Raw genomic sequence first — 26,851 nt, 5'->3', positions numbered from 1 at the left:
CCATTTCTATCTTCATAAGAAAATATTGCTTTAAAAAAATCCCAGGATTGGTTTAACTGATACAAGTAAAAGTAATCTATTACGTATATTTGTTTAACTACTGCAGAGAAAGTAGTTAAACTTCTTACTGTACCTGATAGACATGCTGTATATTTATATCAACCATCTTTATTAAGATTTGTGTAAATATGCCCAACTACAGACTTTGATCTGTGTGGCTCTCCCAGAGGGAGCTCTTGCGCTACAAATGGGAGGAGAACAGAGGCCAGAGAAACTGAGTAAAGAAGAGAAGTAAGAGTGACTAACATTAATTTAAAAAACACTAGGAAAACTAAGAACTGTTTTTGTTTCTTTTCCTTTATTTTGTCTTTTTCTTCTCCTCCTCCTCATTGTTGTTTTATTCTTTACTGAATGGACAGCAGAGCCAAAATCCAAAACACTGACGAGTTTTGAAGGCAGTCGGGCTCTCACTGCACAATGTCTCATTTAGTTGCAGGCAACTGATTTTCACACTATTGTTAATGAAACCTGTTTTTTTCCCCCTCAAGACTGAAATAGCATAGGTATGCCAAATAATAATGATTTTAAAAATAAGGTTATTACAGGTTAAGGCTAAATAGGCAGTAATTATGACTGTATGGTGAAACAGGGAAATGAAACTGCTGAAAATTCATAACACTTCCACCTGTCCCTCTGGAGTAAACTGAGAAGAAATTACGGTAGGTTATAATTAGTATACATTTTTGCCATCTTCAATTTTTAAGTATTAGAAAGAAAAAAAATCTCATTTTAAAAAGTCGCTTCTCTTCTGTGAATATGCACCGGTGAACTGTAGATCACGATGGGATGTCACTGACAGGTTTTCTTAGATAAATAATAGAAAAATATCAGTCAAGTTCATGACCCTCTCCCACAATTTATCCTCTTCTCATTCTAGTGTTCCCACAGCAGTTGGCCTTTCTTAGTCTAGACTCAAGCAAAACCTTTGATAAGACTGAATGTAAACTAGTTAAATAGCAGCGATATTGTCCCACAGATTATTACTATTACTATATGTAGAAATCAGACATATTTTTATTGCTCTTGCAATTTAAAAAAGTGTTAACCTGAACTCGGCACAAAGCATATTTTGTACTTCTTGCATCATGTGTAGTGTATCACATATTTACTAGAATCCAGCAGTTTTCCTTTGCTCTTGTGCTGATGCAGTTGATCTTTCTTTTAAGATTAACTGTATTAGAAGATGTGTGTTCAGGGGCGCACGAGCACGAACACACCCTTGGGCATACGCCCTGGTAATTGGTGCTTGCAGCTACTGCATATTAATTGACATTGTTATATTCAGTGTTAAATATTTAAAAGCTGGGATTTTGTTGTTGGTTCAGTTTGAATCTGTTTTTTTCTTTCCCTAAGTTTTTTTTTCCAGCTCTCTCTTTTTTCTTTCTTTCTTTTTTTTTGCAAAAGTTCTCTGATTCTGAACTATAGTGCATTGCTGTGAAGAAATATATTTATAGATTTCAGGTCAGTTAATAACTGAAGTAAGGTTTTGGTGTCTTGGATGTAGAAATAGCAAGTTAAGTGTTTCCCTTTAGAGGTGTCAGGTGAATTACCTTTAGCCATGTGATAAGGTGCAACTTTGAAGTTGTGAATGAGGTTAGAGGCAAGACTCAACCTCTGCAGGCTATCATGATGACTTGGTATGCCACACCAAGTCATATCCATATCCATCTTACTGTGAATGCAGTCCTGTTTGATGTATTTTAAGTTAGTCATTTCCTTCATTATTATTTTGAAGTTATACATGTGTGCATTTCCTTTTGTGTGTGTGCTTCCAATTCAGCGTCAGCCAAACTGTGGTATTGTGATGAATTGTGGCATAAATGCATACTTTAAAAGGCATTCAGGCATTTGTTATTGTAATTAATTAGTAGTTGTACTTGTAAGTGTGACTGAAGCATCAGCATGAGAACATAGCTGAGGTTTTACTTATTCTGCTACTTACCCAACAGCACACTTATTTGGATAACCTAGTCAGCCTAACACGAGTGCAAACATGCATGAAAGATGGAACACATGCTTGCCTCTTCAAGCTACGGTAACTCAGCTTCCATTGGTGTTTTTCATACACCTTGCCTTAAAATCAGTTACCCTAACGGTCCAGCTGTATATTCCTAACTCATAATTTTCTGTTGTTTGCATGTCACAAGAAACGTATCATAACAATATCAAAGAAAAACACGTGTTGACAAAGAGAAATTACCATCTTCAGGTGCATTTAGGTTGCTGGCTGTCAGGAGAGAAGAGGTAAACCATTGTACCCCTTTGGGATCCTCATTCTTTTTATTGCAGAGGGCATAGACTTACATATAGCAGCAACACATCACCCTGACTGATTTCCTCAGCACTTCCCAGGGAATTGTCATCACCCCAGGTCAATGTCTAAACTTTCCCATGCATCAAAATATATTGTAATTGACTCCATTTGTAATTCCTCCAGAGATCTGGCACTGGGCTGTAGCTCTGATGGCTGCCAAAAGCAATAAAGTCTCATAGACATGACCCCCATTGCAAACAAGCCCTGCTTCTAGATCGGGAGGAACAGTAAAGTGTGTGTTTTTTGGTGCCTGGCTGTACGTTTCCGATTGGCTGCAGCCCATACTTCCATTCAAATGACATAATTAAAAAATTATGCAGTCATGTTTTATTCTTCTTGGTTTAATGTTCATATCTCTCCTTCTCTATTTTTGATTGATCTTGTAGCTTAAGAATATTGGATATGGTGACACTGCAAAATTTAGCTGTGTTTTTTTTCCAGGATGGGGAGAGAGTGGTGGTTGTAGCGACTCCAGGCTTAACATCTGAGGCCTCTGTTCAGAAGTGATCATAGCAAGGATTTACAGATTAACCGTTACGAATTTAAACCTTCTGATTTTACTCTTCAGGGGGTCATCAATTACAATCAGGCAAACAAATCCTTCATTATGGTAACAGTTTTTCTGCATGAGTGCTTTAAGGAAAATGCAAATTAAAAGAGGAAATAGAGCAAAAGCAAGAAGGTTTCATCCTTTTATGTGCAAACAATTAGTGTAAGATTGATGGAAAATTACAGCTGTGACTATTTTTGCACACTGTGGTACTTCCTGCCCTCTGAGTGAAAGTAATAATATCGTTTATCCATACGATGCAGCTAAATAATTCAACAAACTGGTGTTTTAATTGTTCACACATGAATAGATCACTAAAGAAGCTATCTTTTGTTCTAGTAAACAACAGGAAACCATACCAAAGGTAGATTAGCATTTCCAATGGTTTCAAATTGTACCCTAGTATTTACAGGTAATCCTGAGCTCCAACTTTATGCTGTCCATTAAATTTACTCATTTGCGGCTTTCTCCTGCCTGCTGTTTTTAGGAATACATGATTCAAGGTAATCAGAAAGAACAATGTGACTATGTTGTCACAGCAACACTATCACTTTCAGTACTGCAACCTGAGCTGCTTTGATTCCTCCTGAAAAGGAAACACATCCAGTTGTGTTTATCCTCTTGTAGCTTTCCTCTGCTGTACAATAGTCTGTCTCCCACTTCATCTCTTATTCGCTTTCAGGTGCCACCGAGACTAAAGAAAAAGATAAAGGAAAATTCTTTGTCATGTTAAAGTAGAGGTATTTGAAGTAGCACTAATGTGTACAACACCTACTTAGAAACACACACAATCAGTCATTGTCTTGACTGGTAGTATTGCGCTGATCAATAACCAATTTTACTCTGATGTGATGAATATACCTTTCAGCACATATTATGTGTAGCTGGTCATGTGAAGAGTTTACTGAAGGTCATCCTGTCTTTACATGTTGCATAGTCAATGAAATGGTGAGAGATTTGCGTGGGTAAAAATGCAAGCATGCCTAAAACTGTTTTGGATTCTCGAAGAATTTAACGCCTATAATCTCCAGAGGCTGGAATATTTTTCCACATATGAAGTGCTATTATAATAGCCACTACTGTACCTCTTAGACTTGCAGATTTCAAATATTCACAGAGAATTAATGCAATGGAAAAACAAGTTGATTCAAATGAGAATAGCTTCGGCTGTCACTGTAAAGAAAGGCACCCATTTTTCTTTTAAACTTTCATTCCTCCCAGCAACATGAATTTCAGTTAAATTGATCCAATATAACATTTGACTTTTTAGTGTTTTATACTTATCCGATTATTAAGTGATGACGTGACGAATCCTACTTCCGGGTCTAAAGTAGTCTGCGTTTAATACGGCTTTTGTGTTGTTAACATGTTTAATGTTATGTATTTTCTTCTATTTGATCTCAAAAAGCTCCTAAAACAGTCAGTGATCCCTGTTGACCTCCCTCGGCTTTTATTACCGCTAATCATTTATTTAAGCTCAGTTTTTAAAACCTTAGGATGTAGCTACAGCCCAGCCCATGCAGCAGTATATGAATGACTAACCTCGTATTGTGGATGGATTATCTCAGTTGTTCTCCTGGCTGAAGTTTGGTCCTTTTACAGCATCCTGCCATGCGATTACATTTGTTCCTGACCATCGAGAACACTCACGTTAACTTTTATCAGTGGAAAAAAAGTTAGCTTGTTTATATTATGCTAACATAGCTGTGTCGCTAGCGGTCACGTAGCATATCATTAGCTACAGCTTGCCAAACTTCAGTAACCCTACAAACGTCACTGCTGTTTAGTTTTCTGTCTTCATTTATGTTGGAAGTGATAACAGAGCTGTACGTTTGAATTTGTTTCCAAAACCCCGCAGTCAGGACATGCTATATTGTATTTAGATAGAAGCTAGCGAGCTAACTTCTTGCTAACTTCTAACTCCGTTAAATGTCATAAATTCCGTTTTCATGGATGCCTGGATGTTAAACTCAATTGTTACACCTGGTAGAGCAGAACGCTGATCATTTTATTAAAGATGAAAGACTTTAGACAGTTTTTCAACTCTCAGTAATGCCATAGTGATCGTTTGATATATGGACCTGCAGCGGAGTTTAGGCCCAGACACGGCTAGTGACGTCAGACTGAACGATCGGATTGTCATTAGTTTTTGAGATATATTTTAATTAAGAGATCATTTTTAAACATAATCAACATATAAAATTGAAAAATGCTTCTATGCAGTCTGTGTTTGTGCATCCTTTGTGTGTGTCCCTTTTCCCTGTGTCATATCCTCTCCAACATACACTTACTTTGCTAAAGGAATAAATGTATTTATCAATGACCTTCTCTTAAGGATTTATGTTGCATTTGTCTTTGTTTTCATAAGTCTTTAGATTATTTAAAACTTGATCTTTTATGCTGCGTTGGCAGCGATGTTCAAAATAAATCTCTATTTCCTTTGTAACCTTTGGCAGCATTGCAAGAGCATTAGTTGAATGATTGGTATTATTTGTCAATAAATCAAAATGAAAATTGCTCCCCTCAACAGATGACTGAATAGAAGGTTGACATCTTCGCATTATAGCGGTTGATTTGGTATCGTGAGCTACACAGTATTTTTCCCTGGCAGTTTATTTGAGGGAAACAAGGCAAAACGCGATGAAATACATTTTGTCTGCCTTTTGTTCTGAGGAATGACTAATGCCGCAATGGCCAGTTTTACCGAGCTCATGTCAATAAATTAAGGATGTCGTTCGCAGTTTTCCCCTCACTCTGTAATTCATACAGCTTAGAGCGTCGCTTTAAAATGGCTTTTGTCTTTTCTTTACTTTCTCTTTTCTTCCTACATCACCACACATCACTCATCCCTCGCTTCTGTGTGTATGATATATACCTACCTGCCCTCTTTATTTCTCCACTCATCCACTTGGAACATGTATTCAGCGTACAGAAGGTATCACTGTAGCTAATGACATCCCATAAGAATCAATGCTGGATTTTCTACTTACATATACAAATTTATGAAAAGTATAAAGTGGCCCACAGCTACAAATTTAATGCTAAATGCATGTATGCAAGTAATCTGTTATGTAGCTGGGTTTCACTTGTTTCCCATCTGGTTTACTTCCCATGTTAACGTTTCTGTTTTGAATTCCTATGACCCCTCTCTGATCTCATAAAAAACGCTATGCTTGGTTCCTATGATCAGTTTTTCAGCCAAGCCATTAGTCAGTACTGTCACTCAATCCACAAAAAAAACTATCATAAGCCATAATAAATGACAAACGCATTCCCAGTGGCTTGATGTGAATTTAATTGTTTTGCCTCTTGCTTCATCTGTCCACTGCTCGCTTTCCTTTTCCACCATTAGTAAGTCTGAGATCAAAGTGACAAGCACATGTGGATCTCAGGGGCCCTATCAGTCGAGAAACAGACTATGTGATAGTGTGGGTTTCTCAGTGTCATTCCCAGGAGTCAGTTCTACCAGAATTGAGAAGGAGGGATTGTGAGTCTCCCAGTCTACCCAGCTAGCTAGCTGAAAAGTCTAATAATGACAGTGACCTCACCCATCACTCTCACTGCATTGCTTCTAGACCAATCACAATAGGCAATTTCTGTGTATGGGTGTGTGTTCTAATGGAAATGCACCTTAGATACCCTTTGTGTTTGTGTCAGACAGTGTAGTGGAAGTGCATGCGATCCACAATATTGCTATCCAATTTTATTGTCAGAAAATGAGAGAGGACAAACTCGAGCTGTGGAACTGATGTAAAGCAAGACAAGGTTGACCCCTATGTCAGTGAGACCTGCCACAGCTTTCTATTTCTCTTCAGTTACAGACAAAAGGATGTAAACACTCAGCAGATGTCAAAGTGGTGCCAAATATTAAAAGTTGTCCTGGGTTGTTGTATTCAATCTGTACTTGAAACAAATAATAACGAGTTCATGCAAAGTAGAACTGGATGGCCCATTCAAATAAGTCATAACATGTAAGATATCAGCTGGCAAGACCTGTTAATCAGCAGGATACATGTTACTCTGCTGAGGTAGTTTCATCTGCTTGTGTTTAGTCAACATTGTGAAAAATCAAAGCTAGACTGGAATGAAAGCTGAAGCTCTTAAGATGAAGAATCCCAGAGGTTCTTGTGACCTCGTGTCCTTTCCTGTTGTGCAAGTCCAGTCAGTGACTTCATGAATGTAGCTTCAACTTACATATCCTCAGAAAGTAAAATAAACCCATGTTTAGCTGACCCACGGACCCTCTTTCACGTAGGTTCACTACCAGCTTCACTTCTAACTACTCCTATACAAAGATGTTTCTTCTGAATACAGTACAGTATTTTTGTCAACTGTTTCTCTTTTAGTTCTCAAAAGGCTCGGGGCTTACAGTGTACAGGAAGCTCAAAGCCAGCTTAAATAAAAACAAATAAACAGAGATACTTTTAGTCAAGTGCTCTTTATACCAGCTCCTCATTCCTCTGATATTAAAGGAAGTTAGTTACTGGCTTTATGATCAGCCTATTTTTCTTTCCTTTCTCAAACTGGGCAATACCATTTAACCAACATGACATATTAAATGTTTCAAATTTGATGTTCAGTTTGAGCAAACTGGAATTTGTGTGTCAATAAAACTAAACCCTTTGCAGGAACCTAAACATGCCACTGCATCCATGCTCCTGTCCCATTTGATCCCCTAAGACACTGCATGCTGTTTGAAGTCTCTACTTGAAAGGCCTGATCTGAATATAGTGGATTCCACAGCAACTCTGCAAGCAGTGATTACAGACTGATTAATGAGCCACTGCAGACAGGCACACACACCCAATGTGCACACATATTACCACTCGTGCTCACTTTTCTAGGCCATACGCAGATGGATTATGTGGAGTCAGTGTGTCACATCGGTCTCCCTCTGCGGTAGATATGTTTGTTTAAATGTTTAACGTTTTCAGCGATGTGTTGTTTTCATCATGGGTTACTCCTATATGGAGCAAGAGCCCGCTCAACTGTTGATACTAACCAGCTTATTGTGTGTGTTTTCACTTTTCCACAGTGTCCGCCGAGATCTTAAAAAGCAGTTTGACCAACATGGAACGGCACATTCAGAGGCTTGAGAACGACATCGAAAACTTCCCCAAAACAGCCGATGAACAAGATAAGTTTGTGGAAAAGATGTCTATATCCTTTTTTTATTGTGTTCATTCCAAGACAATACACAGGTTTGGACGTAAATTTGCTCCCTAACAACATTCGCTTTGAGCGATATTAGGACATTCTTTGTCCTATTTTGTAGCGAGCAGTGGCAAAGGTGTGTGCTGTTTGTGTTCAGCCTGGCTGTGGTAAGCAGTTTAAGTCACTTGGTGTGATAGGTGGCACCCTAGGGAACTTGGGGAATGGATCTGGCTGCCTTGCTGTGAGACGCTGATCAGATCTCCCTCTTCAGTCCTCCCTGGGTCCCAAGAGTGAAATCATGCCTGTGGCTATTTTTACTGCACTCTGCCACTGCTGCCTGTCCCCTGGGGACCTCTAATAGGGACTCTGGCCCCTCACACCAACTTATCGCTTATTCCTGATTTCATCTTTTGGCCGACCACAAACCTCTCCACACAGCCATCCACGAACTCTTTTCTCATGACACCTCTCCTGTTTTGATAACAGAGTGTTTCACTTACACCCAAGCATCTCTAGTCCCAAATTGAATTAGCCATGTCTCTGCACTTTCTTGAATGCCCTTTCTGAGAGGAAAGGTTCTCACTGTATAGGTTTGATCAATAGTGAAAATCAAGTCTGTTGTCAATACCCTGAGGCTAAGGTGCCTTTCATGGGGAAAAACACGGTGAAGCAGTCAGCAGGATAGCCTATGTTTGTGTCTAATGTTATAAAGAAAAGAAAGGATTACTCTCGAGTAATTTAAAAGATGAGTGGGTGTTTCCATATGCTAGGGGCTCGCACAAAAGTTAACATATAACATTATCTTTACTTCCTTTTATCCGATATCTATTTAGGCTAAATCAACACAATTGGAGGGACGAGAGCAATAGTCCCTAAAAATCTGTTCAAACCAGAGATGGACATTTACATTTTTACATTTAAAAAAAGAAAAAACTGATGCAGAGGCTTCCCTGGCGGCAGCTACTATATGAAGCAGAGCAGGCAGGCAAGAAAGCTGCTCTTTCCCCCAATGTCAGTATTGATTCCCAGGCTCCGTTGAGAACTAGAGGCTTGAGTGAGAGGAAATGGAGAAGTGTAGATGTACTGCAGTATGGTTCCTTTTCACTGTCTGGAGTTCCTCCCCAGAGAATGGCAAAGAGAAACTGGCTGGCCATGACCTGAAACATCACCCCTACCCCACACACCCACCCACCCCTACCCATCCTACCTGACCATGCTGTGGTCCTAGGAATGACGCTCATACAGATTTACTGCAGTAAAACGGATTTTGCGTCTTACTTTGCTAAAGGTTGGAACAATGACATGGTTATATTTTATATTTTATTTTGCAGTGTTGTATTCATCGTTGATTATAAAGTTACTTCCCGAATAACTGCGAGAATAAAGAAGGATGTGATTTTCAGTATTTCATGCATTCTTTTGTGTTAACATGTTAGGATCTATAATATATATATATGTTGTTTTATTGTAGCACAGTGCATATTATCAGGACGTCGAAGTAAATTACATTTTGCACTGTTCATTCCGAGAATTGATTTCGGGGGTCTGATACAGAGGGAGACCTTTGCCTGTATGTGTCTGTGTGCGTCTGTGTTAATTTAGCCCTTTTCTCAGATTTTGCTACCACTTTAAATCTCCTCAGATATCAGATCTTGGACTGTTTTGTGTAAATGAGCATTGTGATGGAATGAATCCACATGCATATGGACCATAAGGAGAGATTGAAAGTGGAGACTGCTTGAATCACTGAAGTTTGTAGTACCAGCGTTTGCTATGAGCTTAGGGGGCACTTTAATGCCGAGTGTTGGAACAGTGACAGTGTGAAATACAGGGCCGTATTTTGGGGGTTGACATTTCCTTTGCTGTACATAAGATAGCACAATCAAGGGAAACATACCTTTTTAAACTTTATGCTGGGATTAAAGAAAAGGATGTTGGTTCCTTGAAGCATGACAGATGGAAGAACAACAACATCTAAAAGTCGTGCATTTGATGCTTGAGCAACCCTGAAAAAGTTAAGTGAAGCTCTGTTGTCTTGACGGCTGGGCACTGTGATGAATTAGTCAGACTCCGTTTGTGTGTGTGTGCTTGTGTGTGTGTGCGCTAGAGAGAGATGCAGAGAAAATGGGAAGGTAATTTACATTGGATGTGTAGTTGAGTACATATGCTTCTGTTTCAGTCTGCATGTCTTTCATCTTTAACTAGCAAAAAACCCTGCAGGGTTTTAAAAAGTGTAGTGACAACTTGATAAAAAAGAGGTAAAACAAAGAGGTAAATAGATGGACTTTTTCAACATGATACCCCGCTCGAGACTGTATAATCAAAGTTACATAGAAATAATGGTCCTCTATCATAGACCTGGGAGTTTTAGGGGTCTGCACAATATCTTAGCTGTTCCCAGTAAAAGACCTCTGATGTTGTGCCTGGACTGGACTGCTGGAGCTGCTCATCTATTTTGAGGGATAAAGCTCTTAATAGTCCTATTACCTCTGAAATGGCTTTGGTTTTTACCTTCCACATCTGCTCCAGTTGTTTCTTCAGCTCTGGTACTTCTCAATTTTCTCTTGCGCCTTCTTTCTGATGTTGCTGTCAGCTGGAATTGCTACATCTATCACAACTGCAGTCCTCTGCTTTTTATCAACCATCACTGTGTCTGCTTGGTTGGCCAGCAACTGCTTGTCAGTCTGGAACTTGAAGTCTCGTGGGACTTCAGCCCATGTTCTTGACCACCTTCTGTGGTGTCTCCCTCTAGTACTTTGGGACTTCTAGTCCATATGCAGCACAGATGTTCCTGCACACTATTCAAGCTACATGGTTGTGCCTCTCAGTTTATGCTGTCCCAGCTTGCAGCTTACATCCTGTTACTTTGTGCTGGACTGTCTCTTGGGTCCTGTTGGCTTTGGTAAACTCCTGCCTCTGTTACTCTAGTTTAAGGGAGAATTTAAGCGTCCGGTATCATTCCTTAATATGCCACCACCTACCTGAGTGTCGTTGCTGACCATGTGCATCCCCTTATGACCACAATGTCATCATTTCTTTCTAGCAGGGTAACACGACACTAAGCTCAAATCAACTTCTTTCTTGAGCTTAACACTGACTTCAGTGCATTCAAATGGCCACCAGATCTCAATCATAGGACAAAGAGGAAAACGAAGACTAAGAAGCCAGAACTAACTTGGTGGAAGCACTTCATTTGGCTTTACTGATACATTTTTCTCTTTCCATTACTGTAATGTATGCTAATTACTGAATGGGGTGTTTGTTCAGCAGTTTTGTGATCTCTATCTGTCAGAAGTAATGGGGGCTCACAAAGGCTGTAGAGTTGAGACACAAGCCCCCAGAGAGCCCTATTTCACCAGAGAGGCTATCGCCATGATGTGCACACACATGCACGCTGCACTTTGCTGCTGAATATGATAAAACAGAATAGGATAAGATTGTGCATGCTAGAATATTGATGTAGAGAGGTGGTTTGGTGGGGAGGATGAGAGACCAGAGTGGACCCTGATGAATACCTTGACATGCCCAGTACATCTCTGTGTACTGTATTCAATGACTTAACACAAACTACTGATATTTAGTTTAACCTTTTACTTCCCAGAGTGCAATAGTCACAGAACATCACTGTTGCGTCTTCATACAAAAAAATAACATGGTCCTCTGACTAAGAAATTAAAAATCTGCTATTTATATTATACTATGGGGAATTTGTAGTGTATTTTATATCTGTGTTTTTGCGTGTGTCACATTTTTACACAGTGACTGAGTTTTCTCAGTGAAACGTCTTTTGAATTCTTTCACAAGGATAAGTGAATAGAGCTGTGTGCCTTTAAGCTATTGTACATGGCTGTGTTATTAGTTGAATAAGAAAATAGTCTTACTTTACCCCAAAGTTTAGATAGTCGAGTCTTGAGGAGTGCATTGTCATACTGATGAGTTTAGATATCAGTCTGGACTCCTGAGTCTTAGGGAAATCAAAAGGATTTGTTTCCCTGTAGGAAGGATTTTGCCAAACTATCATGAGATAATTCAAATTGGTAGAATTCCTCCCACATCCACACCTCTCTTGATAATTTCCCAACAAGAACAAGTGACGATTGAACAGCAATACTTATTTACGGTAGTTATTGACACCTCTGGGTGATTAGAGAGCCTGAAGTCCTAGGATTTGGACCCACATAGATAGTAGTGTGAGTTTCTCAAACCAGTTTAGTCCTCTAATCAAGACACTGTTTTTTCCAGTCCCGGGGCTAGCTTCTAATACAAACTGACAGATGCATTTATACAGGTACCTCCTTTTTGTTGTTCTCTTAGTCTTCAGTCTGATTTAGTTCGCATTTCAAAGGAAGAAGTTCACCGCAGTGTGTTTATGGATGGCCCCTGTCAAAACAGCAACAGTTGGACACTCTGTTGGCTTCAGGCTAGGTTTTTGCACAGGTGCAGAAATCCCCTGCATCAGCACCACACACTTAAGGTTAATAAATGCCTCTTAGTGAAGCAGTTGTTCTGTTATAGAGGGTGAGCTTGAAATACCCCTCACTTGTTTTGTTTTTTGTTAGCGTGTATTTTTTGCGTTTTTTTCTAGACAGTGTAAGTGTTGTTTGGAAAAGTTAACACAGTTCATTACACCTTTATGTGTTTCAGTATGTAAGTCAGATTAATTAGAGAATCATCATGTTTATTTCTGTATGTTTGTGTATAATAAAACTGGGTTAAAACATGCTGGTGGCAACACGCTGAGTAGCTCCGTATAATGTTTAAAGCAAAAGTACCCCACCCCCCTCGCTGCAAATAAGCTCCCTCTCTTAATCACCACCTTCCTCCAAGCCCCTCATGGCCCACCCCGCCACCCCGACTGAAGTGGTTTCTTTTGCTAATGAAATTCACTGTAAACTGTGTGGCCAATTAGCTAAAACACAGATAAACCACGGAGCCTTTTAATTATCCAAAATTCAGGGGAAACAAGTGTAAATAAGTAGCAGTGCTCCCTGCGTGCTTTAGTTCTGCTTGTGTGCCTTGCACCTTAATGTAAATGTCCAAATAAATAAAGATAACCACTCAGATTTAGAAAGAATGAGTCAGTCACAAGAATAAATAGTAATTCCTCACTTTGAACGTGGCATCTCAGCAGACATACTGATTTTTGACAAGCAGACAAATGACTTATCTGAGCTGCAAAAAGTTGTGAAAATGTGTTATAATTCTCAAGATGCCAGCACGCTTCTCCATAGAAGTATGAACCCTGTTCAAAATAAACAGTGTACATTCTTGTGCGAGCTGTTCTCATCAATGCTGGGATGTTCACTGGTCTCCCAGCACTGCACTGGGTGCTGTTGATCTACAGAGAGCAAGGCTGCAATAAAAAACAAGATAAAAAGCTATATTTTTGAAGAGGTTTATGAATGAAATATAACATGTGTTGTTGCATTTGTTTTTATCTTCTGAGCTTTATAAATATGGGTGTTGCTGAATTATTAGTGTGTTTAAGAAAAAGACAAATAGTGTATGTCTGTGAAGGTTCTCAGTCATCCAGGTCATCGTAGTCAAAGGAGCTTGGAAAGAAAAGCGTCTGGACTTCTTTAGTTGCTTGAAGACGTTTCACCTCTCATCCGAGAAGCTTCTTCAGTTCTAAGGTCAAATGGTGGGGAGTCCCAGATATAAACCCAGTGGGAGTTTCCCCCCACAGAGGGACAAAAGGACCCCCTGATGATCCTCTAATCGCCTGAGCCAAGGTGTGAAACTGGGTGTGGGTCACAATCAGCCAGAGTTTCGGGTGAGATCATTGTGAAACCTGGCCCCACCTTATCATGTGATTTCCTGAGGTCAGACGGCCCAGGATGTGAGTGGGCGTTAAGGCGTCTGGGGAGGGAACTCAAAATAGTGTAGGCACTATTTCTATAGACTAATAGCTAACACGCGCTATAGTGCACTGAGGTTTCTGCTCAAATTTAGTCAAACGCTTCAAAACCACTTTACAATACAGGTATAATATTGCAATGGATCCAGGCGGGAAAAAATAGTTCTTTAATGGCAACTTACACATCAAAAATTAAGATAATGGTAAAGTTTCTGTTAGGGTTAGACAGGAGTAGTTAGGTTAATTATCCAGGTAATGAATGCAAGTCAATGTGATGTCCTCTTAGGTGTTGTTGGTAACATGATCAGTAACATCACTCTGTGACACCCATAATGTGTCAACTGGGAACTTGCCAAACACTTTTATACCAATGGGACCTATGTGACTTTCCACATGCAAGAACACAAGACTCTAATGACATTTATATGCAATGTAAACAAAATGTCGTATTGGAATTTCATCTTTCTAAGCTACCAGAATAATTTCAGTTAATGGAAAATCCATAATAAATGTAGTCAAGTTACAAATTACAAATTGCAAAATAGAAATACACAGATTATTGTCAACATAAAGGATCGTGCTTCACTTGCCTTTTCTGTCGCCAGTCGTGTTTACTGCCAGACCATTTCTGTGCTCTCTAGTCATACGAGAGAATTTCCTCGGAGTTCGCCAATCAGTATCTTGTTAGGCTGTGACACTTGGCCTGATGTGGCAGCTTCATTAACCAGCAGAGTAAGCTTGCTGATAGACTCCCTGGACTGTAGACTCTAGATGCAGGAACGGATGTGGTACTGGAGTATGGGAGGTACCGCCATGATGTACTGGGGATATACTTGTTGGACTGATAAGCCCTCATGCCCTATCAGTCTTGTAGGGTCTCCTCAGCGGTATGTTGTATCCTGTTGGGTTTCCGGCATACTCTCTGGAGTCCAAATCACTTTTTCGCATCCCTGCTGAATACATTTATTATAATGTTTGTTTAAAGTTCACATATAGCACAAAGACTCAAGGACTAATAGATAATATATCCAGAGGATATAAATCATAAAAAGCTGTCATGTTCTGAATAGAAAATGATTTGTTTAGTTAATCGGTTTTATCATCATGTTTCCATGCGTTGCTCAGCTGCTCTATAGCTTTGCCACTATTGACCCAGGTCTCCGCTGATTATTTCTGCTCTACTGAAAGCCAGGCTAAGGACCCAGTGGCAGAGGCTTCAATCTGCACCTCATTACTTCCCCAAAAGGCCTGGGCTTAGTGCAGGGTAATAGACAGAGGCCCAGTCGCCCTCATTTGTCATGGGCTCCTGGGTTTGATGCAAAGCCCCCCTTGAGCACTTGTTGCTGAGCTCTAATCCTGCAGTAGACACCAACCACGCTTCTCTGCTTAGCCATCCCCGCTCTCTACCGTCATGGCTCATGATTTCACTTTCATTTGATGTTTTAATGAAATCCCGGAGACTCAGGTGAATGGCAGGCCCATTGTTGGCAAATTATTCTATCAAATGCAAGTGGATGGGAAACGTGACTAGAGTTATTTGTCTAGTAAATATGAGCCACTGAGGGTGTACAATGCTTGTTTTGTTTTCATGTGAACACACAATAGAAGACATTTGGAGTTAAATGACATAGGTTGACTTAAAAAAGATGGTTTGCATGTTTTGAATAACTGTTATGTCTATTCACTTGGCTTATATGGCAAGTAGATCACAAAGCAAACCTTTGTACAAAGCTTTTTAATTATTCCAGTGTAGACCAGTATATTACTTTGTAGTATTAATTGCTACAAAAAGGCCCGAGTATCCTTAGCAGAGTATGCAGGTTTAAAGTCACTGCAAAATGTAAATCCTTCCAAAGTTTGAGTACTTACTGTCCCCGAGTAATGTCATTACTTTCTTGCTGTTGCTGTCCAAGGGATATATTGTTGTACAACTGTTTGCTGCTGGGTCTCTATTGATTTATAACTTGTGGCTGGCTTTCCTCTCCCCTGACAAAACCCACGGATCGCTGCCTCTGCATGACTGTGGGACATCTCTCTGGCAGCATGCTTGTACGTATGACCCCAAAAATCATTTGCCAAACTTATTGACTGGATTTGCTTTCTTTAGAGCAATTACTTGTTCATTATGCAAATAAAGTGCACTAATTGCTTCACATTTGCTAATTGATCATAAGATTCGTTATATGTTTGACATTACAGTTGACTCTTTCAGGAAGATTTTGTCTCCAGCAGTTTAAGCAGTGCATTTTGTGAATAAATTAATGACAGCAAATAACACAGTGGGCCATTTCCCTGGCATGTCACTGTGCACTCAGCTCTGCAAATTCGAGACACAATAGAAAAGTCGGAGGAGAAAGAGATCGCTAATTAAAATGAATCTGTGACAGTCAGAAACACTAACAGTTACAAACGGCAATCTGATGGTAGTCAACAGGGGATTCTCCATTAATTGGCAAAATGAGGCTCATCAATCACACAGAGGGGGAGTGCTGCACAGACAGTATCCTGTCAGAGTCACCCACTGTGGGGGGAGCAGCATGACGTTTGTCTCAGGGACAGAGTCATGTAGAGAAGGAACAGTTTCTTCTCATCGCTCTCTCTTTCTCGCTCTCTCTCGCTTCTTTTTCTTTCTTTCTCACTCCCTCTCTCGCCCAACTCTCTTTCTCACCACATGTGGCTCTCAGTAGACATCTCACCAACTCATTCTGACAGGCTTTGTTTTTCCTTGTCGCATTTCAAATGGGGATTGGCTGGCATTCACTGCCAGTCAAGGCCGAGACAGAATTGTCAAAACACCGTGTTGAATTCCAGCTTTTGGAGGATATTCTTTGCTGATGACATGTGCTGAGAGGCTTGTAACTCCATGCTACCTCGTCACATTCAGGCAAAAATGCAGGTACTGCTGATTTTCTATACAAAAGACCTTGATCATGTTGCTGTATTAAAACTTTTTAACCAGTACTGACAGCTATGTCTGAAGACTTAATTGGCATGTATGACTTCCTGCCTACAGTGTAAGTGTTCACAAAGCACAGGGTTAATCTTTAAAATCTGCATGACCTTAAAATGACAGTAAAATCTTTGTTCGGTACGATCGGTAAGCACTGATGCCCCTATGATTGAGTAAGCCAAACAAATGCCAGGGAACATAGTAATGTGCCTCTGCAGGCCAATAAATGTGCCCAGGCAGTGACTGGCTGTTTTGTCAATTGAACCAATCAATGTGCTGCGCCTCTTCTTTGTCACTCACTTAGTTTAAGGTGCTTGCATGCAAAGTGTGACTTGAAATAGTTCTGTGAGTCTATTTTTTTAACTTAATATATCTGGTATAGGGCTGTTCGATATAACGATATATATCGGATGACGATATAAAAACGTCTATCGTTTGTTTCGTGGTGTCGCAAAATACCAAGCGCCTGTTTTTATGCGTTGTCGTTAGCAACAACGACGGTAACAGCATCGCGTGTCCGTTTGTTTATGTTCCACATAAACCTTTCACAATAAAGCTCAAGATCCTGTTGAGACTTTTCAAAATAAACTGAATCACGTGAAAAAGTATTATTGACGGATGAGAAGCAAAAAAAGAGCCGTCAGGTGCTAAAAAATAAACCTCAGAGTCAAACGTTAGAACAGGCTTTTCCCCGCAGCACGCCGTGTAATAAATACAAAGAAAACGGCGGCCGTTACAACTTATGTCTAAAAATGTATCGTTTCATGCATCGGTTAAAACTCCAGCTACATGACGCACAGCTGGAAACATTTCACGCAAGTCGAGATTCACAGAATTTACAGAAAATGTTACATTTTTGTGATTTATATCGTTATCGGGATGATGGAATTCTTATATCGGGATATGAGATTTTGTTCACATCGCACAGCCCTAATCTGGTATTGATTGCCATAAATGACTTGGCTCATAGACCATACTGTTATATGAGATGCGCAGGTAACTGTATGTTGATACCATGATTACTTATTTGCGGTGAATCAAATCAAATCAGCAATATGTGAGAAATGTTACTCAAATGGAGTATAACCAACTGCATCTACAGCTTTAATCACCAGGTCTAATATACTTCTTGTCCAAGCAACAGTCATGGCTGTGTTATTTATTCATTAATTTTTTATTAACAATACACTACCAGTTAATTGGTAGGTGTGTTTCATCCCTGCATAAGATGATAGGTTGAGATAAGTTGTCCCCTAAAAGTCCTTCTGGTTGGGCTGATGATTAATAGGTCAGTTTTCTGTGAAGTGGGGCCTTTTGTTAGTCCTCAGTATTTTTTCATTGGATGATGCGATATCATTTTAGGAGATAAAATCCTTGAACCCACTGGGATTAACTCCAATAGCAAAGATATTAAAATAATAATGGACATGTTGCAAAAATGTTTTAAATGGCTTCCATCTTCTTTTCTATTTTCTGTCTTTTTCTCACTTTCCCACTCACAGTGTATTCTTTTAGCCTCTTAAGCCGTGCAATTTAACAGCATGGGACTGTGTGAGATGCATCTAGTACCTTGACCTTGAAATGACTTTTTGTGTTGACGATTTATACTTGATCCCTGGACTTTTTCCTTTGATGTGTTGCAGCTTTCTTTCATAACTTAAAAACACTGGTTAGGAACTGTAGCGACAAAATATAACTTTCTTTCAACAGCAACTTTCAAGGACCCTCATGCAGGTCGGAAAAATATGAAAAAATGTCCTTGAATTTTTGCAGATTTTTTACAATATTAGTTGAAAATACAAATAGGAGGTATTAAATTTTTATTCCAAATTTTGCAGATTGGAACACTTTAAAATGTACTTTTTGCTGTTGTTGTTATATCCCAGGAGCTGTTGTGTCATTGGTTTGTGACAGTACCTGGCAAGAAATAGGTATAAATGTTTTACAGGTTTTTTAAATAACACTTTGATCAACAAAACGTAAGCTTTTCATAATGCGTTTTGTGTCTTTTGCTTATCCCAAAAGTAAAATTCAAACACGCATTTTCCCTTTTTTAATGTTTCTTCTTGTATGTTCCAATCATTTTCTTTGTACACTTCATTTGGGCACTTTTATATATCCAAGATTTGGATTGAAAGCTTTGTAAGACAAGATAGATAGCAAGCAAGGTTAACTGAAAGGACACATCCATTAGTGTTTTTTAACACAGCAATGTGGCAACAAAGTGTCGTTCCACCGTAACACTTTGTCGCGACTTTTACCAACACACCCAAAAACCTTTTTTTGTAAAAGTCCAATCGAACAGCATTTTCATCTGTAGGGAGCAGATTATGCCATCTATAATTGTGATTGAAAACTGGTCGGAAAGGTTTCCATATTGTTTCTAGAGGCAAGTTGAAACCCGATGTAGCAAAATAAAGAATTATTTCAGCCATTTGAATGACTGACTGCAGTTTCCATGCGCTCTATGCTCTTGAGGCACATTTGTGATGGATAGTACAGCAGAGGTTATGATGCCTCAAGCTTGTTTGATGCAGCGGTCATATTCTTCAACTTCTGTGAACAAGGTCATGGTGCTCCTTTTGCAATAAAAATCTATTTTCATGTACTCCATTGCTCTATTCCTACACTTTGCATGAGGAAATCGAATTTTTTAGAATGTAATTTATAAATGTGGCCAACTTGTACACTATCCATCTGTTTAATAAGACTTTGTTCCAGGTGATAAACAGTAAATACATATTAATTGATGTGATGGTTATAAAGAGGACTGTAGCAACTGTTTTTGTCATAAATGTTATTGTATCATTACTGCTAATATAATTATATTTAGCATTGTTGCTGGATTTTCACAAAAAAGTATTGACAACACAATACTACTATGCTATAGTGGTTTCTGTGTCACCCAGGTTTTTAGCCTTTTTACAACATTCATTTCAACAAGTTAGTCTACAGTATAATTTTGCATTATATTAAATATTGCACTAAATTTGCATCATATACTGTGTGTTAGTTGGTCCACAGCAGGGTTCTTCTTTTATCCAACTTCCCAAAATCCAAGGAACAAATCTAAATTAAATTTAAATGTAAATTTAATTAACTGTATTGTACTTTAGTTTTTCACACATAACAGTGACCCTTTTTAAGGCATAAAAATAATGTTAAGCATGGAATCATAATTTTTATTAAACAGTTACTATGGTTTGAATTGCCATGGGTAGGAATGAAGCATGTGTGCTTCTGTGCTTCAGATCATTGAGAGTAATCGTAGTTTAATCCTCACAGTAATATTTGTAGTGTGACATGACCTGTTTGAATTGTGGTAACACTAAAATGATTTGAACTAACAAAGGTTACCAGGTGATTACAGGTCAGGTATGTCTGTTGCACCAGCTGAAAATTAGGGCAGCAATGAAGTGTCTCCATTATTGTGGCTTGTCTCGCAATAAAGGGCTCCAAAAACAAAAAACATTTAGCAGCTTTTCCATTTATTTTTCTACATTTTGAAAACTCATATCTCAGAGATCTGTATAGGCTAATGTCTGGAAAGATTTTGGGATAAAGGACAGCATATGAATTCCACTCTTTTATTAAATCCCTAACCCCATCCATAAAGCCAGATTTATAAAGTGCTATCCTAACTGACAAGACGAGGCGGCAGTCCCAACATACACAGGGCTATAATATCTTTTGCAGAGTCATGGAGTCCCGATCTTAATGCCATGAAGTCATTCTGAGGAAGAGCAGAGGCAACTGAGATAGTCCAAATGTACAGAAGAACATTGGCAAGCCTCCCAAAAGGACTGGAACAACATACCTTTTAAGCACCTTGAAAAACTAGGCGAAAGTGTGTGTAGGAGAGTGTTATATTGATTTAAAGTATTGATTTTATTTGGCTGCATAAAACTTTTACACACGGTAGTATGTGTGAGTGTGAATATGCATGTCTATTTAAGGGTTTATCAGTGACAGTTGTAGAGAGCCAGTAATGTCATTAGGCATCTTGTTATCACTGGTGAGAGAGAGAGACTGTAGGAGGGGTTTTGCAGTGCTCTGTTACACAGAACTATCAGAGAATGGCAGTCATTGTGTGTGTGTGTGTGTGTGTGTGTGTGTGTGTGTGTGTGTGTGTGTGAAGGGTGGTGTTTAAGGCAAGCTTGAAATGTGTATACATGAGATAGCTGCAAGGCAGTGTGAAATGATAGCTGTGAATAAGACATTTTCCATTGAAGTGATTAAAATGATTGAGGACAGCAGCGAACTCATTCATCTCTGAGCAAGGTGATGAGGGACATTCTGTACGTGTGGGTATCTGGGAGAAAGCGCCTCTGTGCGTTCATTTATATGTGCAAGCGTTTGTGTGTTTTCGTGTCACAGATGTAGAACAACTTGTGAAATGGGACTGGCATGGAGGCGGCCCGAGAGATGTGGAGCGATGCCCACAGGAGGGCCATGTCTTTTCACTGTACATCTGAAAAGACAGCCAAATATTTATCATCACCCCACCACAGCCTACACTGGGTGGTTTAATTTGACCTTCATCAAAACAAAGTAAACAGTTCCCCATTTCTAGCCTCAGCGCCTGTTATTTTCTTGCTATTTCATTTCCATGTGTGTGTGTTTTTCTAAAACAGTAATCTTAAAAGAAGAGTAGCACTAGTTTAATGGAAGTTCCTTTAGATTTCCATGAATGTGATTAAATTTGAGTTTAATCAGTCTCTCTCCGCTTTAATTACTTGGACGGATGGGGCAGGATGTCTTGTGTTTGTGTGTTAGTGTGTGTGCGTGTGTCCCTGCCTTCTTGTAATTGATGATTTTAACATTTTTATCAACTAGATCTTTTCTTGTAGGAAAGGTTAAACTGCACCCTGCACTTTAAATCTAAGTAGAGCTGGCTACGGTGTTTTTGTTGGCTACATATAACCACTCTTAAGCACATAAGAGAATTTCCAACCCACTTTGCAATGGCAGCCTTGTGAAAGACTCGATTTGAGGTCTGTACATTCATGTTTCCCTTCACTCTCTCTCTTTGAGTCTCTGCTTCTTCCATCAACGGTTCTAATCTCCTGAACGGCATCCACACTCACTGTTCATCCCCTGCTTTTAGGATTGGTTTCACACAGTGATCCCCTCGCTGACCAGACAGACGACTCGACAATTAACCTCCAAGGCTGACCTGAAATATCTCAAACCTTCTCCCCTCAGCATCCTTATTGGCCCATAATAGATTTCTAACAGGTGGAAAAAGGAGGATTGAATTTCACCCATCTAACCCCCAGGCTGTGTGCAGAAACACAGTTCAGTTTGTTGTCTTTTCCCCCTTCTCGCTAAATACGACAGTTGGGAATGGGGACACATAGTACCAGTGTGTTAGGAATGCCTTTAAACTTTGTGGCATTCTTTGTGTAATTATTGCTAAATGTGTCTCCATTTCCAGGCTTTTCCTTCTGGTTATTGTGCTAATACCGTTAAAGCACTCTAATAGAGCTGGTTAGGCTAAAACTGCATTCCCATGAAGGAGATTAGTTCCTGTGTTATTTACTGTCACTTTGGCCATTATTCCATGGTATACAGCTGATGTAGCATCTGTTCCCTACCTTTTTGGTTCATCATCCGACACAGTGCAGTGAATGTGCCCTGCTGTGATGTAGACACAGGTTGCAAATCCGCTGAATCCCAGCTCTTTAGTCTTTTGACTGAAGCTCAGTGGCACGCTTTGTGATCTTTCAGTGCACTACTTTGGCGCTCTGTGTTGGGCTTCTATTGTTGTGTTTTAAATGCACAATTATAGTGCAATTATACGAGTTTAAGTCAAACTGTAGCATGTGACTGCATGCGTAGATGGTCATTCTGTTGGTAGTAGAGGGTGAGAGCATGTGCAGATCAGAATGTAACCAGTAAGGTAATGATTCATAAGACAGCCAGCAGGACTTATCCACTAATAGATCTCTAGGGAGATAACCTAATCCCCCAACAATATCTCCTTATCATATTACAAGTGAACTCTGTACCGAATGGGCTTTTCTATCCACAAATGAATACTAAGCCTTATACTTACCTTTAAGCTTATTAGATTTGATCTGAAACAGAACAGTATCAAGTATTCTCCCTGATGCCAGACTGATCAGAGATAATAATCCTTTCTGAGATTAGTTTTAATTTCACAGTCTACTGATTGCCATGATTTTATATGAAATAAAGTTGTGTTTTTTTCAGATACGTACTATTAAAAAAACAAAACATTAATTATATAACTCAAATGGAGTCCATTAATGTGAGGAAGCGATTCTGCGCTGGAGATTTGCTACATACTGTAGGACAGTAGATGTGTAATCTGTTCATTGAGCGCTTTTGTCGTCTTCAGAGATCACAAGAGGGAGCGCGTTGGCTCACTGGCAAATGAAAGTCAGACTTCTTTTTCTGTGTGCAGATTGGAGATTTGTAGTAATGCCCATCTTTAACTTTTTGTCTGCTTTCACAGAGATGACACGATTTGCACAAGATTTGCCTCTCCTTTTGCCTCTCTACCCATTCTACTCAGATTGACTAAGCATTTAAGAGGGTTTCTAACTCTTTTCATGATTCTGAGTGATTGTATAAATGAGAAGATGAGCTGAGCAGAGAAGATTTTCTGAACACTCCCAGGGCATATAGTGGATTTTTGGACCCTTCAAAAAAAGAAAAAGATGCAATGAGTCAATTCTTTGTAAATGAACAATGTTATACTCTCTCATTCTTGTTGCAAATAGAAGGAAAAACAAAATTTCAGGCTGATTCTACAACCCCACCCCTTTATTATCTTTTTTTTTTTCTTTTGGTACATTTGTGCCATCATTTCGTAAATGTGAATACAAACAATTATATGTTATACCTCAGAACTAAAAAGGAATTAATTGCTCATTAAAACCGTTGCAGAGCTGCAGAATTACACTTGAATTGATTGTGTATGTAGTATTTGCCCAGCATACTAGAATTTACAGTCTCCAAACGATCCTACAGTACACTGTCATTAATGTTTTTGCAGTAATTGCATTGGAAGTATATTTATTTTTACAATCTTTCCTGCTCACAATTATTACATTTGAATGTTCTATCCTTGAGTTTTTCGTCCTTTTGTGTGCGTATTTGTAATGGCTTTAGATCCTTTTGTTCTTTTGATGTCAGTTATTTCATCTAAACACCAGTTTCTCTACTTGGTGCCGTGTAAAGGCAGGGACCAGACTTCCCTTTGCTGTTCTGTGCTTATCTGGAGTTTATTTATTTCAGTCTGGATGCGTTTCTCACTGGAGCACAGATAACTAGTCAATACAGGAAGGGTTACAACAAGGTTAATTCAGCACTTATTGAAATTTTACAGATGAATTATTGTATTGTCCCACCACCTGTTTTTTTTCTCCATAACAATGCCGATTTATAATCGAGTCACTTTATACATTTCAGTGTTTTTGTCAAGAGATTTATTCTAAAAGACACTTCTTCAGCTGAGAGTCAGAGAGTAGAAACACACACGCTGCAGTATTTATTTGCAAGGGCGGTCACAGAGCGCTCGCACCCGAGAGTGTGGCTCAAGGACTCGCTCTCTGCCACTGCCTTGCTTCTTTATTTATACACAAAAGTAATACAATAGTGATGCGTATGCATGTGTATATGTGCGTGTGTTTGATTCTGAAGGACGCGGCCCCTCTTCTTGTTAGGGAGCGCAGATAAGAGTGTCCAGCTCTCCTCTTCCTGGTAGGGAGCATGTGCAGTTCAGCTCTTATTATCGCTGTGGGAAGAAACTTACAAAAGAGAACAGAACAAGTCTTGTTGTGAACAACAGTCTAAGTTATGAGGGGCTGTACAAGCCAAAATTCATTCTTTCACTCTCACACACATACATTCTTCTTTCACACACATTCTCACATAGTTTGATTTTAATTTTTATATTTAGATATTTTTATTCTCATGTTTACACATATTTAACACGCACATTGCAATATTGTGCTCTCTTGTACATGTATTTTAATGTACATATTTACAAATTTTCACTCTGACATACATGCATTTTCATTTATGCGTTCCTACATTTTGCTCTCATTTACATGCATTCAATATGCATTTAATCTCACAAATAATATATGTATGTAAGAAGAGAATGCTTACATGTCTGAAGAAAATATAGTATGAATAATGTATGTGAATGAAAGAGTAGAGTGGAAACGGAAGGCTGGGTGTCTGTACCGCTGTGATTGGCTGAGAAGCACGCGCGGGTCACTTTCAAGTGTCTGACAGCATGGAGGGGGGAGAAGAAACTCGAGTTCTTCAGCGAGCTGTCTATGGCGTTATTTTTGTGCCACTATTCTGAGCGCACTTAAAAACAATTTGAGCGCCAAGTCAAAAAAAGTTTTGTTTGGCACGCAGAAACAAATTTTGTTCACTCAGATTCAGCTTTTCTTCGCTCAAAATAAATTTCTCCTCAAAATGCAACACTTGCACCTGCAAACGTTTTTTTACTTGCGCTCAAATTGTTTTTAAGTGCGCTCAGAATAGTGGCACAAAAATAACGCCATAGACAGCTCGCTGAAGAACTCGAGTTTCTTCTCCCCCCTCCATGCTGTCAGACACTTGAAAGTGACCCGCGCGTGCTTCTCAGCCAATCACAGCGGTACAGACACCCAGCCTTCCGTTTCCACTCTACTCTTCATTCACATACATTATTCATACTATATTTTCTTCAGACATGTAAGCATTCTCTTCTTACATACATATATTATTTGTGAGATTAAATGCATATTGAATGCATGTAAATGAGAGCAAAATGTAGGAACGCATAAATGAAAATGCATGTATGTCAGAGTGAAAATTTGTAAATATGTACATTAAAATACATGTACAAGAGAGCACAATATTGCAATGTGCGTGTTAAATATGTGTAAACATGAGAATAAAAATATCTAAATATAAAAATTAAAATCAAACTATGTGAGAATGAAAGTATATGTGTGTGAAAGAAGAATGTATGTGTGTGAGAGTGAAAGAATGAATTTTGGCTTGTACGGCCCTCTACTAAGTCATCAAAAGGCCAACATGCAGTATTCTATCAAATGCAAACTTATATCATTAAAGGCTTATACTGACTACTAAGTACAATTCTCCATTGACAGTTTTGATGCAGCACGGAGAAATGCATGTACTTATATGTAGCTTCAAGTTTATTTCCGTTTTTATTTTGGGAGTAGTTAAAAAATGATTTTTATTACTACATGCATATCATATCATTTCAAAAAGAGCTTTAAAAAAGTAATTTAATAAGCTGGGAATAGCTTTTGTGCCCTGATGGCTACAATCCTGTTTCCAAAACAAACAAAGAAAAGAAAGTGTGAAACCCAGCAGTCAACATCCAGGGCTCATTTTATTTATTTTTATTTTTTGTTTTTTTTAATGTAACACAAAAATCCCCAAAACTCAATTTCCTCTAATGGCCTCTTGAGGCTTGCTCAATATGCCCGATCACCGACTTTACAGTGATTGATTTCTTTAGAAGTCATGTGTTCAGATTTTAGTAAGGCAAAATTTAGGGCACCACTGCTTAGATTGGCTACATTGACAGTTAGATTGACAGCTAGACATCTGTGACACAAAAAGCCAATTGTTGTCTGCTACCTCTCACTTTGCTAATCGGAGTCACTGATTTGGAGTTTTTCTCCACGTTTGTGCTTCCGCTGCCTTTCGGAGCATTTTCAATGGTGCGATCTGACAAAAATACAGTTTGTTGTGTGGTCCAAGAAGTTTTTTCGTCAGTTTTTTTCCTTTACTTCTGAAATACTTAGCCTCCCTAGGCAATTTTATCTCGTTACTAATTAATCTAATTATTTGTGAAAGATTCTGCCAGGTGTTCCTGAAGTATTTTTATTTAGTAACTTTTATTTTATTTTTTTTGTTCCATGTTTTTTTTTTTATCATATTGTTTTAATATAAACCATAATG

General features: G+C 39.0%; 1 protein-coding gene across 9 annotated transcripts in view; it reads left to right on the top strand.

The window, feature by feature from the left end:
- Positions 1-26,851, top strand: part of diaph2 (diaphanous-related formin 2) — a 357,889-nt gene that overhangs the window by 253,391 nt on the left and 77,647 nt on the right. For all 9 annotated transcript variants that reach the window (XM_040016586.1, XM_040016585.1, XM_040016582.1 and 6 more), the window contains one exon: positions 7,960-8,084. In XM_040016586.1, the coding sequence (XP_039872520.1) occupies positions 7,960-8,084 (125 nt within the window). The remainder of the gene's footprint in view (positions 1-7,959; positions 8,085-26,851) is intronic.

The sequence above is a fragment of the Simochromis diagramma genome, unplaced genomic scaffold, assembly GCF_900408965.1.
Source record: "Simochromis diagramma unplaced genomic scaffold, fSimDia1.1 OVJJ01000685.1, whole genome shotgun sequence".
Lineage (NCBI taxonomy): Eukaryota > Metazoa > Chordata > Actinopteri > Cichliformes > Cichlidae > Simochromis > Simochromis diagramma.
Note: the sequence above shows the minus strand (reverse complement) of the source record. Positions and strands in the feature narration are given on the sequence as shown.